Source organism: Rhinatrema bivittatum, chromosome 2 (genome assembly GCF_901001135.1).
Source record: "Rhinatrema bivittatum chromosome 2, aRhiBiv1.1, whole genome shotgun sequence".
In the NCBI taxonomy this organism is placed as follows: domain Eukaryota; kingdom Metazoa; phylum Chordata; class Amphibia; order Gymnophiona; family Rhinatrematidae; genus Rhinatrema; species Rhinatrema bivittatum.
In genome coordinates, this window is record NC_042616.1 from 41544253 (window position 1) to 41559415 (window position 15163).

Genomic DNA, 15163 nt, shown 5'->3' on the forward strand with positions numbered 1-15163 from the left:
AAACAAGATTATATTATATAATTAAAAAAATATATTAACTGCTAATGCCTACATAAAAATATAATATATAAAAATTAGGCCAAAAGGAAATATATGCCAGCTTTTAAATTACTAATTTACAAGAATAGGGAGATTGGGGGCCAGAGAATTAGAGATGGCCCTATAGTAGGATGGTGAGAGGTGAGTAAAAGTGCAAGACAGATGATGTGGATAAATGGCAAGAAGGATGAGGTAAAAATATGGGAATACAAGAGTTTGAAAGAGAATAGATAGGACAAGTCAGAGTCGGTGTTTGGAGAGTCAACTTTGGTGCAGTGGGAAGTGAGTCAGACCAAGGTAGCAGTGTGGTAAAGATGAGAGAGTCATATAGCTGGAGATCAGGAAAGGGAGATTGAGGGCTGAGAAGGGGCAATGAAGAATAGAGTTGGGGAAGTGAATAACAGGGAGAACGGGAGAGAGAGGAGAGGTGAAATCTAGCTTTGAGTTAGTAAAGCGGCAGAGAAATGAGATGGAAGGAAAAGATCAATGTCAAAGACAGATGTAGGAGAGGAAGAGAAGCAAACAGAGCATGAAAAGGAGACTCTGGAAAAGGAGTTTGGAGAACATAGAGAAGGCACTGAAGGCAGTAAAACAGGCCCAATGCAATTAGAAAAAAAATAAGATGCCCAGGCAGCAAAGGTAAAAATACATTTTAAGTTTATTGACTGGAATATGTCAGCTTTCGGAAAGTGCATCTCTGATATCTTTGCATTTTGCACACTACGGAAGGAAATGCATTTCTGTTTCTCTTTCTCCAGAGTTGTACTGCCTGCAGAGTCTGGCTTCATGGCATTTCATTTAGCTTTTGTCTGTGCAGTTCTGTATCTAACGTGTGGTCCCTTAGTCTGTATTTTAGTTAGGGGCTGTCTTTGCTCTGCACATGTAATCAGGATGCGGTATTCTGCCAGTGTGTTGGGATCCGTAGTAGTTTAGCTTGTACTGTTTTCCTAATTGGGGGCGTATCGGGGTAGTGGCTGCCTTTTCAAAGTTTGGCTTGCTGTGTTTGAGTCCTGGGAGTCAATGCTGCTTTGTGTATGGCAGGTTTGCTATACACTGGTTTGGAATATATTTTTATGTTTCGCAGGGCTTTGTTATTTGCAAAGTGCCTGCTGGTGGAGAGTTTGTGTTGCTGTTACTGAGGTGACACCAGAATTTGTATATTATGTACACCGTACTTCACCTGTAAAGGTATAATTGTGTATTGCTGCTGTGGTACAGGTTTTGTAGATCAATTAAAAAAAAAAAAAAGTTTTAAAAAATTGAGTTGGATGGTGTATCTAAATTCCATATTAATATAAATTATTATTTCACAAACTTTACAGAACCGAAATAACATTAAAGATGTAAATGAGACAGTGACTTTTTTCTTTTTAATATAGGGTGAGGATAAGAGAACAGTTGCCTATGCCCATGAGTAAAGTCCAGTCTGCCTCGCCCCAGTGTGAAGACCTTGGGTGCAGAGGTCACCTGCATACAGTCGCCCATGGGTCCACCTCCTCCCACACTTCATCACAAGCCACCACCGGGTGCAGGACTCTAGTCTCTCACTTTTACTTATTTATATGTTATGTACAGGGTGAGGGCACGCTTTTTCACGTGGTCAAAGATGCTAAATTGCCTGCTTATGAGTCTGAGGATTACTCTCCAAAATATATAAAACCTTATTAGAGAAACAGCCCTAAAACCCTCCCACATCTAAATGCTTGGAATAAATTGTTAAACCCCAAGACAACATCCAGTGGGAAATTACACACCTACTCATTTTCTTCTGCATGCAGTCAATACAAAATAGGCCGAGAGTACACTTAACTCCAGCAAAACAAAAGTAGAATATGAAGAAAAAACAACCAACCAGACATTCCACAATGTTGGAGAGGCTGTGGAGGTAACGGGCTTGAAAAAAAGCCCTGTCATGCAGGCTGGGGTCAGGAAACTCCTTCTCGGGAGCAGGGCAGGAGCTGGGTTTATTGTCTGCCTAGCCAGTCCCTCTCCCCCACAGGTTGAGCCCTTGGGTTCTAGGGGCCAGAAGGGCTGAACTGGACAGGCTGGATAAAGGCAAGACAAACTGGATGTTGTGGGCAGAGACAGACTGGAAGCAGAGGTCTGGGAACTGGTACAAGGAAGAAGCTGAGGATACTGAACAAAAGGCAGGAATGGCGTACAAATGTAGGCTGGCCCGGGCACTGAGCAGGGACTGGAATGGGCTATAGCCGCAGGCTTGAGTAAGGCAAAACAGGACAAGGATGCTAGGGACTGGACTGGACTGGGCAGGGCATGACGAGATCAATCAAGGACAGGACTAGACAAGGACAATACATAACAGAGAACACCGAGGCCTGAAGGCAGCAACACAGAAGGGCTGTAGGCTGCTAAGGAAGGAAAGGCTTGAGTAAGCCACAGAGTCAGGCCTAAGGTAAGAGCAGGCCATAAGGCAAGGTAAGGCCTGAGAAGGCAGGAGAGCAAGGGACAAAGAGACAGAAGGGCCGGAGGCCACAAGGCAAGGAGCAATATACAAGGAGGCCTAGAGGCCACAAGGAATGGAGCAAGGTAAGAGTGGCCAGATCAGAAAGCCAAGAGTGACTCCACAAAATGGCATCTAGGTTCTGCCAAGGCAGAGTTAAATGGGGCTTGAGATTGGGTGTAGTGTGAGCAATGAGGCAGAGCTTGGCAAGGCTGGAGGTGAAGCATGCTGAGGAACCCTGGTGGACAGGAGGCTGCACCACAGGCCGAGTCAGGTGGCCAGGGAGCAGATGGCTTGGGTAACTCGGCACAGAGCTCAGTGGAGGTTTCTGCTGGCGGAGAGCTGTCATAGCAAAGAGGATCAGGGCCCTGTGAGGCTGCACAGCAGGCGAAACCATGACAAGGACGAACATAAGATGCAGAAGGTGATTAAGGTAGCAGGAAGGGAAAGCAACAGCTTCAGTGTGAGCAGGAAGGAGAGATTGTGCCCTGCACGACCATCCTTTTGCCACCACGAGGGTGGGATTTAGTGGGTCAGTATTCAGTTTTGTCTTGCCCTGCATGACCCTTCTTTCTTGAATAGAAAAAAAAAAATTGTTCTGGTTCTTGCGCTCACCGGAGTGGAGGAGAGCTGCAGCTGAGCTCACTTCTGGCTTGTAGTGTCCTCCAGAGGCTGGAGATGGAGGATTGCTCTGACCAGCTGAGTGGGCTGAATGAAGAGAGCTCACAGGCCGTATTTCGCCCACAGATCATATTTTGGCCAACCCTGCTATAGAAGTTTTTTTCATACTTGCTCACTGTATATTGGGTGAAATCTCAATCTCTGAAATTTACTGTTAAGTGGTGATAATGCTTGCATTATGACAAAGTAAACTTCTTCTGGAGCTCGCAGAGAGGACATTTGACCTAACCCAGCATTGCATTTCTTATGTACTTAAGAAGTATAAACAGGTAACATATTGCATGTGGAGTTCCTCGTGGTTTTTGAGGCTTCTCAAATACCTGAAGCTTTTACCACATTCCGGACATAAAAAGGGTCTCTCATCAGTGTGGATTTTTTGATGCTGGGTGAGGATGGCTTTAAGCCTGAAAGCTTTACCACACTCTGTACATGAGAAGGGTCTCTCACCAGAATGGATTTTCTGGTGATTTTTGAGGCTATTCTTAAATTTGAAGTTGTTACCACATTCAGTACATGAGAATCGTTTTTCATTAGTGTGGGTTGTCAGGTGGCTATTGAGGTTTGACTTCTCAATGAATCTTTTACCACACTCAGGACATGAAAAGGGTTTCTTATCAATGTGGATTAACTGGTGGTCTGAGAGGTCTGACTTCTGGCTGAAGCTTTCACCACACACAGTACATGAAAAGGACTTCTCAGCAATATGAATTTTTTGGTGTTCAGTGAGGCTACTTTTCTCATTGAAGCTTTTCGCACACTCAGTACATGAAAGTGGTGTCACACAAGTATTGCATGCCTGGTGATCCGTTAGATGCATTGTCTCACTGCATGAAAATGATTGTTGCCCTGTGTTTATTTCATGGTAATTAGTGAGGTATACATTTTTAATAAAAGTGTTCCCATGTTCTGTACTTGTAACCAGTTTCTCTCCTTTGTTGACTGACTGCTGTTGCATTATTTCTCCACATTCAGAACATGTAAAAGGTTTTACATGGGTGTGTATTTTCTGCTGCTCCTGCTCTCCCTTCTGACTCGGGATTTTCCCACAGAGCAAACATGCAGATGGTCTCTCTTCTGTGTGAGAGTGCTGATGTGATTTCAGAGTTACAGGATCCCCAAGGAATATCCCACATACATCGCATAGACATGCTTCCGCTGCTGTCTGGTTTGTCTGCTCTTGCCCTGTGTGTGTGGCATTACTGGCACTTTGCTTACACACAGTAGAATTAGTGGCTGAGTTCCCTGTTGAATTTTTCTTCCTTTCTAAGATGTATTGATCCCTGCAATTTCTTCCCCAGTCAGAAGATGAAGAAGTATGCTCGCTGTCCCTTTCTGATAGTATCCTCTCTTCTACCAGCTTCTCACCGAGCTCCCAGCGATGTGGCTCTGATTTATTGTTGCTGGGCTCCTCATTTTCTAGATAAAAACGATAAACATGGGGCATTGTTAAGAGGCTGATGTAATAAGCCAAGCGTTAAATTTTACGCTGAATTTCTGTGCACAGTTTTAACACAGGCACTAAAAAAAAATGTTTACTCTTGATGCACTAAGCAAACAAAAAAAGATAATGGTCATGCTTTTTACATAGGATGATCGTACATTTTAAATTGGGGAGGAGGGAAGGAGTTTGTGCACATAAGTCATGAGATGAGAGAGGGAAGAGTGGAGCCCATGGGAGGAAAATCCCACCAAACCGGCAGCGAGAGGCAGCAGGAAATCAAAGTTCAGTAGCAGCACCCAGCCAGCCTCTCCTCTGGGCCACCGTTTCCCAGGCGCCACACATCTGTCCAGCATGTCCCCTTCACTTCTGTGCAGGGACAATCTGCTAATCCTTGGCTACCTTCCAACCAGGTGAAAGTTCAGGTAGCTGCAGGAACCCTGCTTGGGCCCAAATCATTTACATAATCTCTTTAAAAAAAAAAAAAGAAAAATCAGATCAGATTGTTTCTTTTGCTCCTCATTGCAATTCCCAATTGAATTTCGGCTGCATTTTATCCTGGTCTTGGTAGAGAGAAGGGAGTGGAAGAAAAATGTTTGTGCTCGTTAATCCAGAATGCAGGTCCCCAGCACCACAAACTCCTGATCGGCTGCAGATGCTATCTCAAGAGCGGAAACTTTATTACATCACTGAACAGGAGTAAACTTTCCAGCATTAAGAGACCACGAGCTAAGCTTGCGCACCTCTCTGCATTGGAGGAGGGTTGGGGGGAGGTTAATACCTAATACCTTCATTACCATTAGATTTGCAATAGGAGGACGCTAATCTGTATGCACATTGTGCACAAAACTCCTTGCTGCATTGGGAGTAAAAAGTTTGCATACAACGGGCCTGCTGAAAGGTGGGTTCAGGAGAGGGCACGGTTTTGCCCATAGCTGTACGCACATTTTTGTGCACAAAAGTTACTCCAGATGCAGCAAGGAGTTCTGTGCACAAACCGCGCATCCTGCTTAGCGCCCCTGTATGAAAATCCCCTGCTAATGAAGGCATTAGCTATTACCCCCTCCCCATACCCCCATACAGAGAACTGCGCTGGCTTAACTCAGGTTTTCTTAGCGCTGGAAATTTTGCTCCAGGTCAGAGGTCAGACTAAGGGCAGAATCTGGAGTTTGGATGCTGGGACCCATAATCGAGATTTATGTGCAGAAAACACTTTTTTGGACATAAATGTACTGAGTGCACATTTTAACTGGGGCTTGTGTGCACATTTCCCAGTCAGTGTGTTTTTAAAACTCCTGATTCATTAGTTTACTGCTTTGGGAGTTACCATTTTTTTAAACCTGTGCATTAAGCAGCTGTGTGTTGTATTTCAGTGCACAGTTTAAACCCACACCTTATTACATCGCACCCAAAAAGTGTGCACACAATTGCGAGTTAAAGTGTGTGCTCTACCCAGCATACCTTATTACATCTGGTATTAAGTTTGCTGGCGATACAGAGTAAGAGACTCCAGAGGAGTGAAGGGCTCTGATGTAACTGGAAGTCAGACTCAGCAGGGAAGGAGGAGAAGTGACTACTTTCCTGATAATTTCCTTTCCCTTAGTGAGGGCAGGTCAATCCCAACTAGTGGGTTATGCACCTCTGCCAGCAGATGGAGACAGAGCAAAAGCTGACATCACAGCGATATAGTCCTGCCCCAACATCAGCCCGCCAGAATTCTCTGGAAAAGCCAAACTGTGGACAAACCTGATTAAATTTGAACATTGGTTGCCTGTTGCTAATATTCATGTTTCTCAACCAACAGGAGCATTGAGTTCATTCAAAAGAAGACGCATATCTAGCAAACCAAGGGCTAGAGAAACCACTTAACATTTATCAACGAAGACCAGGAATCATATTCTGCATCGCTTTCCCTAAGAAGACAAACCACAAAATCCAAATTTGGCAGCCGAGGGCAGGTCTACTCTCACTAAGGGAAAGGAAATTATCAGGTAAGTAGTAATTTCTCTTCCTTAGCGTTCGGATAGGTCAATCCCAATAAGTGGGATGTATAAGAGTCAATCCCCAAAAAAGACGGGAGGCTACCAGCGGCCCAGTCAGAACCACCTGCACAAAAGCAGCGTCCTCCCTAGCCCTAAACATCCAAGTGGTAACGCTTGGAGAAGATGTGCAAAGATGACCATGTCACCCACTCGGCGACAAGAAACGAAGCTCTGCCCTTGATTCCGCCTGAGTCCTTGTGCAATGTGGTCTAATCTGCTTCAGTAAAGCAAACGCAGCAGCCGCATAGACTGCCATAATGACCTCTTTAACCCAGCAGGCAATCGTTGCCCGCGTCGCTGGTGCTCCCTGCTTACCTCCACCATGGAACACAAACAGGTGATCAGACTTCCAAACAGTCTTAGTCACCTCCAAATAGCGCAGTAAATGATACTGGACGTCCAAGGAATGCAAAAGGCGGTACTCAGCTTCATCTCTGTCCCTGTCCAAGGCAGGCAGAGAAATGGATTGATTTAAATGAAAGTCCAAAATCACTCTGAGCAAAAAAGAAGGCACAGTCCGAAGCTGAACCACATCTGGAGTCACACGGAGAAAAGGCACATGATAGGAAAGAGCCTGCAGCTTAGAGGCCAGACAAGCTGAAAAGATTGCTACCAAAAATAATGTTTTCAAAGTAAGCAGCTGCAAGGAAAGCGTATGCAACAGCTGAAAATTCGGACTTGCCAAGAACTCGAGGACCAAGTTAAGATCCCACAAAGGCACTGGAAGCCAACAACAGGGGTCGAAGATGTTTAATTTCCCGCAAACAAATGGGACATGTCCAGATGGAAAGACAAAGGTCCTCCATTGACTCTTCCCCTGTATCAAGTCAGTGCCACAACTGGAACCTTCAAGGTATTAAGGGCCAAACCCTTAAGCAAACCATCCTGTAAAAAATCCAAAATCAAAGGAATATCCACCTTGAGTGGTTAAGTACCAGAGGTGCATAACCCAGGCCTCAAAGATCCTCCAAATTCTAATGTAAGCTAGAGAAGTAGAAAATTTATGGACCCGAAGAGGAGTGAAAATTACAGAAGGTGAATAACCTCACTTCAACAGCTGAGCTCTTTCAATGGCTAAACCATAAGATGGAACCGACCTGGATCCTCATGTAGAATGGTCCCCTGATGTAACAGATCTGGTCGAGACAGTAGCTGGAGGGACTGCTCACCAGAAGCCTCTGGAGATTGGCGTACCACAGCCTTCGAGCCCAATCCGGAGCCACTAAAAGGACGGTGTTGGCTTGACTTACAATTTTTTGTACCAGCCTGACTATCAAAGGCCAAAGCAGGAACACATACAGCAGGGCGCTATGTGGCCACTTCTGAACAAGAGTGACTATACCCATCATTTTTGGGTCCCACCTGAGACTGAAGATGCGTGGAACTATTGCGTTGCTGAAGTTTGCCAACAGGTCTAGATCAGGTAGGCCCCAGAGGTCCATCAGGAACCAAAAGGCCTAGTCCACCAGCTCCCATTCTCCTGGGTCCAAGCTTCTCCTGCTGAGGAAATCAGCTCTGATAGTGTACTTTCCGGCAATGTGAGGAGCAGATATGCTTAGAAGATGCTGCTCCGCCCATACCATGAGCACATCTCTTTCCTCCAACATCTGTCGACTCTTTGTTCCACCCTGATGATTGATGTAAGCCACCGCTGACGCATTGTCAGACATTATCCTGACTGCCTGAGCCTCCAGCCACTCGGCAAACCACAGGCACGCCAACCGAACCGCTTGTGCCTCCAGTCTGTTGATATTTCACTGCCGCTCCACTGTATTCCAGCACCCTTGCACCACCAACTCCTGAAAGTGAGCCCCCCTGCCCCGGAGGCTCGCATCTGTCACACGTACCAACCAATCTGGCATCATTAGGTAAATTGCCTTCCTGAGATGGTCCACGTGTAACCATCAGTCCAACTAGGGTTTTCTCCTCTAATGGAAGGAGCAGCCTCACCACATAGTTCTGCAACTGCGGACTCCATTGGGAGAGCAGGGCAGCCATCAACCCCAGGACCTGGAGATAAGACCACATGGTCGGACAAACAGAGTTCCGCAGGGATTGAACTCCCAGCATCAACGAGTGGATCTGAGACTTCGGTAGAAACACTCTGCCCTGCCTCATATTGAATCAAACTCGGAGATACTCCAGGATCTGAGATACCTATGAATTGCTCTTGGCCAGATTCACCACCTAGCCTAGTTCCTGTAGCAAGAAAACCACCTTGTGGGAAATGCAAAGATTCTCTTCCAAAGTCTTAGCTCAAATCAACCAGTCGTCCAGACAAAGGGGAACTAGAATGCCCTCCTTGTGCAGGGCTGCTGCTACCATTACCTTGGGCGCTGTGGATAGTCCAAAAGGCAAGGCCTGAAACTGGTAATGACGATCCAGGATGGCAAGTCAGAGGAACCGCTGATGTCCTGCTAGATGGGAATATGCAGATAAGTCTCCGTCAGATCCAGAGACATGAGTTACTCCTCTGCTTGAACCGCCATTATGACAGAGCGCACCTTTCCATCTTGAAATGTGTGACTCATAGATGTCAGTTGATGCCCTTGAGATGCAGTATGGGCCAAAACGACCCTTCCTTCTTGGGCACGACAAAATAAATGAAATATTGGCCTGTAATGACTGCAATTTGGGAACAAGGATCACTCTTTTCAGAATAAACAGCCATTGTAACATTGCTTCCAATTCTACCCTTTTCTGAGGGGAGTTGCATGGAGAGACCATGAAGGCACCTGCCCGGGGGTGTGGTTGAGGCTTCCGGACCAGCCCCCGGGTCGGGTGATGGCGCGCCAGCAGCCTGCTGGCGCGCGCAGATTTACATCTGCTTTCAGCAGGCGTAAATCTGCCAACAAAGGTAAGGGGGGGTGGGTTAGGTAGGGGAAGGTGGGGGGAGGGCGGAGGGAACAGGCAGCGCGCGCTGGGCTTGGCGCTTGCAGGTTGCACAAATGTGCACCCCCTTGCGCGCGCCGACCCCGGATTTTATAAGATACGCGTGGCTACGCATATCTTATAAAATCCAGTGTATTTTTGTTCACGCCTGGTGCGCGAACAAAAGTACGCGCTCACGCAAAATTATAAAATCTACCCCAAGATGTGTTTCTAGAAGAAAGAATGCCCAAATGCACGCATAAACGCGAATGGGCACACCCCTGGACGTGCAAGCGCACGCCGATGGTCTTCAGCAAAAAAAAGCACGTGAAAGTACCCCGCGGCCTACCGCACACCAAAACTGAAGAAGCCTGGAAGCGGGGCCTAGCCAAATGGCTGCTCAACCAGCTGTACCTGCACTCTCTCCTCACCTCACTGAACTTTCCAGAGACGTAAGCAGGACAGCCAAACGCTGAGGAAACTGCCTTTCATCTGCTGACTTCCTGTCACTGACTTTTTTTTTTTTTTTTAAAAAGCTTTTTACCTGTGCTCAGCCCTCCATGGCCGAGAGCAGAAATGGGTCCTGGCTGTGGGAGGAGAGGGCTAAAGCCTTCACCACTGAGCCTCTATTGGACTGCAACTGCTAATTGGAAGTTAGGTCCATGCCAGACAAGGCTACTGGACTAAGGCACTCTACTGAGAGAGGGATCGCACGGTATCACTTCAGGAGGCAAGCAGTGCTACATAGCCATCTCTTTTCCAACTTTTTTTCTTTTTTTACTCACAGGCAATCCCCTGCAGAGAAATGCATGCCCTCCATCTGCTGGAGATGGACAGTACTGGTGGCCTGATGTCGAGGGCAGGACTATATAGCTGTGACGTCAGCTTTTGCTCCATCTGCTGGCAGAGGTGCATAACTTAATCATTGGGACTGATCTATCCGATCGCTAAGGAATTAAGGATTTTCAGTTAATAATGTAGAGAATTCCAAGCTCCAGCATGGGATAGGAGTTGGGACAGTAATCAGGAGAGGGAACAAAGCACTTCCTGTTTCCTTCCTGAGTAAGGCAGAAATAAATGGCCTGGGTTTTTTAAGCAGTCTACATCCTATAGTGGTTTTTAACAATTCACATTATCGCCCTCAAAGTCACAGGCATTTGAGTTTCTGGATTTGGAAAAGAACATGTTATGTGACAGATGCCAGTAACAGAAACCCTGTGAGTGATTAGAGAGCTCTCCAGAGGAGCTTGTGCAGGGGTCTCTGCAGTTCCCAGCTGCTCCTTCCACTCTCTTCCTCTCAGCAGTTTTACCCCGGTCCCTCTTATTACTGCACTCACCTGAGCAGCTACTTCTCCCAGTTTCTCTTTCCTCTGATCCCGGCTCATCCCTGATGTATGGCTCTTCCCCTCGTTCAATGTGGCATATGATATCAGGGGTGACAGTCGGAGAGCCTGATCCTAGGGAAGAGCAAGGTATTAGATTTTATGTAGTCACTCTTATGCAAAGAATTATGGTTGCCGTGTTATTTCCACCTAAGTAGACTAAGAGTCAAACAAGTTGTAGGTGATATCTTTTTATTGACCTAACTTAATACATCTGTGACGAGCTTTCGAGAATTAACCTGTCTTCATCTAGTCCATCATTGGTGACTGACCTGATGAAGAGAGCATAACTCTCTAAAGCTTATTCAAGATGTAATAATTAGTCCAATAAAAAGATATCACCTACAGCGAATTTGCTGACCCTAAATTCCACATAAACACTTTGGATGTGACATCCCCAGCTTTAGGACTTAGGAAAGTTTCCACCATATAAAACACTGGTGAACTTCAGAGCAAAAACAATATCAAACCCTCACTTACACAAGCTTAATACAGAGGCCCTGCCTGTCTTAAAAGATTGCTTCAAAAAGATTGCTTCTCTCTAGCTTATTTATTTATTTAAAACGTTTTTTTATACCGTCATTAAGTTAGGTACCATCATAACGGTTTACAATAAGGCACGAATATTAATAATGGAACAGATTATTTATAAATTCTATCACTATACATGTGCCAAGACTATACGGTAACAAATGTTGTTATAAAAAACTCATAATTGGATGTGTTATGTTGTGTCATTTATTTTGTAGTGGTATTAAAGTAGAGAATCTCTCTCATCTTATTCTAGTAATTTAAGATTAAAAAAATGAAATAGGATATGGACCCGTGTTGGTTTGGGTAGTGTGTTTAGGGTGTGCTGCCAATCGCTTTTCTTTTTTCCCCAGTGTTCTACTCTCCTTTCTCTTTGTTGTATGCCTGTTTGAATAACCATGTTTTTAAATGTTTTCTGAAGGTTTTGATGTCTCTTTGTAAGCGGATCTCGATGGGCATGGAGTTCCATAGCATAGGACCTGCTAAGGAGAGCGTTCTTTCCCTTACTTACTATATCAGGTCCCTCTATCAGCTGCATGCTTACAGTTGACAGGAAGCAAAGCGATCAAAAAGAACTCGTTCCCTTTCTTACAAAATCAAACTGGGAAACCTGAAGACCAGGGGACACACAATGAAGTTACCAAGAGATATATTTATAACTTATAAGAGAAAATATTTTTTTTACTCAATACATAACTAAGCTCTGGAATTCGATGCCAGAGGATGTGGTGAAAGCTTTAGTGTAGTTGCATTTAAGAAAGGTTTGGACAAGTTCCTGGAGGAAGAGTTCATAAATCATTAAGGTGGAGTTGTAGAAATCGAGTGCTTATCGCTGGGATAAGCAGCTTGGAATCTGTCTACCCCTTGGGATCCTTCCAGGTAATTGTGACCTGAATTGGCCACTGTTGGAAACAGGATACTGGGCTTGATGGACCTTTGGTCTGACCCAGTATGGCAAGTTTTATGTTCTTGGCCCTCACAATTAAAAATCATTTTTTCATAGATGGCACAGTGCTTTGGGCTGGATTTAGGAACAGTCAATAAAGACATATGCCTACGGTGCTAAATTCTGAAGACAGCCTAGAAATCACCCTAGAAGACACTCTTGCTATTCTGGTTTTCGGTGGCAAAAAAACACTCACCCTCAGTTCTCTGCCTATGGGCGCCCTAATCTTAAATCCAGTCCTGCCAGCCCTACTAATAAAATGTAAACATATTACTTACCCAGTGAGATCAGGGTCTGATAATTCTCCTTCATCACATCCTTGTAAAGTTCTTTCTGACTTTCTTCTAAATTTTCCCACTCTTTCTGGGAGAAATAGATGGCGATGTCCTCAAAGGTTACTGGGACCTGAAACACAAATCCTTCCACACTCAGCACCTTCTGTATAGGGTGACCAACAGCCCCATTTTGGACCAGACAGTCTAGTTTTCCAGCCTGTTGTACAGTGCAGTGACCGGTTACAAGGGTAACCATACACTATAAAACCCAATCAGGCACGGCCAGAGGCCAATCGGCAGTGCACCAATCACCTTGTTGTCTTCAGGGCTCTGGTTAAACTCTTTTCCTCCTCTGTGTCTCCAACAGCTGTGAAGATGAGGTGCTGCTTCACTTTTTAAGCACGAAGTAGCAGCGGTGCAGCCCCATCTTTCCAAACTAAAGATAATTAGTTGTGCCACAACTGCTTCACACTGTCCTACTGCCCTGTCTGAGTGAGTCCTGCGTGGGCCACAGCACAGCCAAACAATAATGTTATTAGGCTTCTAATTTTACAGTTTGGGCAAGCCGGCTGTGCTGCAGCTATTGCAGGAATCATTTAAACGGCCTCGGCAAGAGAACAGTGCAAAGCAGCAGCAGGTGCGGCACAACTAATTATCTTTAGGTTGGAGAGATGGGGGCCACACCGATTTGAAAGGGCAGAGAGGGGGATGGGGATGGGGAGGTTGCGCCCCCCCCCCCCTTCAAGTGTTAGGTCCTGCTCCATAGAAAAGTTGGCAACCCTACTTCTGGATCACATCCATCAGGAGCTCTCCCAGTGCTGGGGTTCAGTAAGCAGGGAGAGAATTTTCCGGATGTATATAACTCACAGCCACAAAGCACAGAGCCTCAGAACAGCATTAAAGCAAATGGAAACATTACACGAAATATAAAACATTTCATATGACTCCTAATCCTCTCCCTACACTCAGAGGGGTCAGAAAGTGCCTTTTCTGCACCCCAGGTCTGCTCGGGGTCCTACTAAAATCAAGACTGACTCTGCAGTGTCCCAGGTTAGAAAGCTGCAGCAGGGTTTGTACAGGGAGGGCAGGAAGTTGGGGGGCAATCTCCTACCTGAGCAGAAGCTCCCGCAGGCATTTTCCTCTCTGCTTGTGCTGCTTTCAGGATTTTAAATTAACAGGGGGGAGGGCTCTTTCTCAGGCTGAATGCTTGCCTGTTTCTGTTAGAGGGAGAGAAAGCATCTGACAGTCAGAACTGCAGGAGATCACAGCAGGAGGGGGCGGAGGGACGATAGAGAGAGATGTCTCTTCTCTCCTGGATGTGATTTTCAGCCGCTGTAACAGTGCAGAGCGTCTCCGCCTCCTGCTGGCACCGCTTGATGACATCACAAAGCGGGCAATGGTGCTAAATATAAAGATAAATGCAAAAAATAAAAAGATGAAAACGTAGGATGGAATGAATCGATGAGAGAAAAACTAAAGACCATGCGGCGACGGCACAGAAAGTGGGACAAACACCTGTCAGCAGAGGCAGAAAAACGTATTTATTAAGATTGATCTAGTCTGCTGTGCCTTGCTGCCTTCCACTTCCAGGGTTGTTGTAGCCAATTATCTGATCCCGAGTCCTCCATCTGCCTCTCGTAGCCAATCAGCTGAGACGGAGTGACTTATCCGCCTCCACCTGCTGCTGCACCGCCGTAAGTAGTGGGAGAGAAGGAAGAAAGAAGTAGCAGAGATGGACGGTGCTGGCCTCTTTTCTGAATAACACTGGGCGAAAGAGCAGCGACATATGTAGTATCCGGCCATCGGGCCAGAAATGTAATCTGACCAGGAGCAGTACGATCCCACAGCAGACCCTGGAAATTGCATGTGTCCTTTCTGTAGAGGTTTTTTTTTTTTTTGTTGTTGTTAATCTTACCGATATCACTATTTTGTAACTTTCCTGCCGTTTTAATACTCTTATTTCTGCCGACATACTTTAAAACATTGTCATGCCATTGAAGTTATCTGAATATTCATCTGAATCACTCCTCTGGGTAGGTGGGGCGGGGCAAAACTTCTCTCCCATACCTGTCATTGCCTAGATTTTCTTCCTTCTATCTGCAGTGGAGCCTGTCAGCAGAGTTCTCCCTCTCCTGAGGCCCCTGGGGAGCAGAATTTGCTGCTTGAATATATTTATAGGCGTTTGATATCCTGCCTTTTGCAAGCTTCTGTTTTCTAGATGGATTACAAATAAACTTGATAATTTGTTCTTAAAATTAGTCTTAAAAAACCTGAAACCTCTCCTTCACGCTAGTGACTTCCGCACTGTCGTCCAGGCTACACTGGCATCCAAGATGGATTACTGTAACTCCCTCTTTCTTGGCCTACCCTACTCCTCCTTAAAGCCCCTCCAAATGCTACAGAACACTGTAACCAGAACCCTCTCCAACGCTCACAAATATGACCATATTTCCCCTATACTGAAGGACCTACACTGGCTCCCTATTCCCTCCCGCAT

The 15163-nt window shown here is 45.7% G+C and overlaps 1 protein-coding gene across 1 annotated transcript; it reads right to left on the reverse strand.

Annotated features, from left to right (window-relative positions):
* LOC115085934 (zinc finger protein OZF-like) lies at nt 1-14197 on the reverse strand. The gene is made up of 4 exons (XM_029592484.1): nt 13778-14197; nt 12670-12796; nt 10870-10989; nt 1-4597 (listed from the first exon to the last, which is right to left on the reverse strand). Exons 1-4 carry the CDS (start codon nt 13799-13801, stop codon nt 3426-3428), a joined length of 1443 nt encoding a protein of 480 aa, XP_029448344.1. The 5' UTR covers nt 13802-14197; the 3' UTR covers nt 1-3425.
* Between the last annotated feature and the right edge of the window lie 966 nt (nt 14198-15163).

Coding starts and splice junctions, on each gene's coding strand:
- LOC115085934 (XM_029592484.1), bottom strand. CDS start 13,801: ATGCCTGCGGGAGCTTCTGCTCAG. Junction 10,990..12,669: donor TCAGACCCTGATCTCACTGG/GTAAGTAATATG, acceptor GCTCTTCCCTAG/GATCAGGCTCTCCGACTGTC. Junction 4,598..10,869: donor TGGGAGAAGTAGCTGCTCAG/GTGAGTGCAGTA, acceptor GTTTTTATCTAG/AAAATGAGGAGCCCAGCAAC.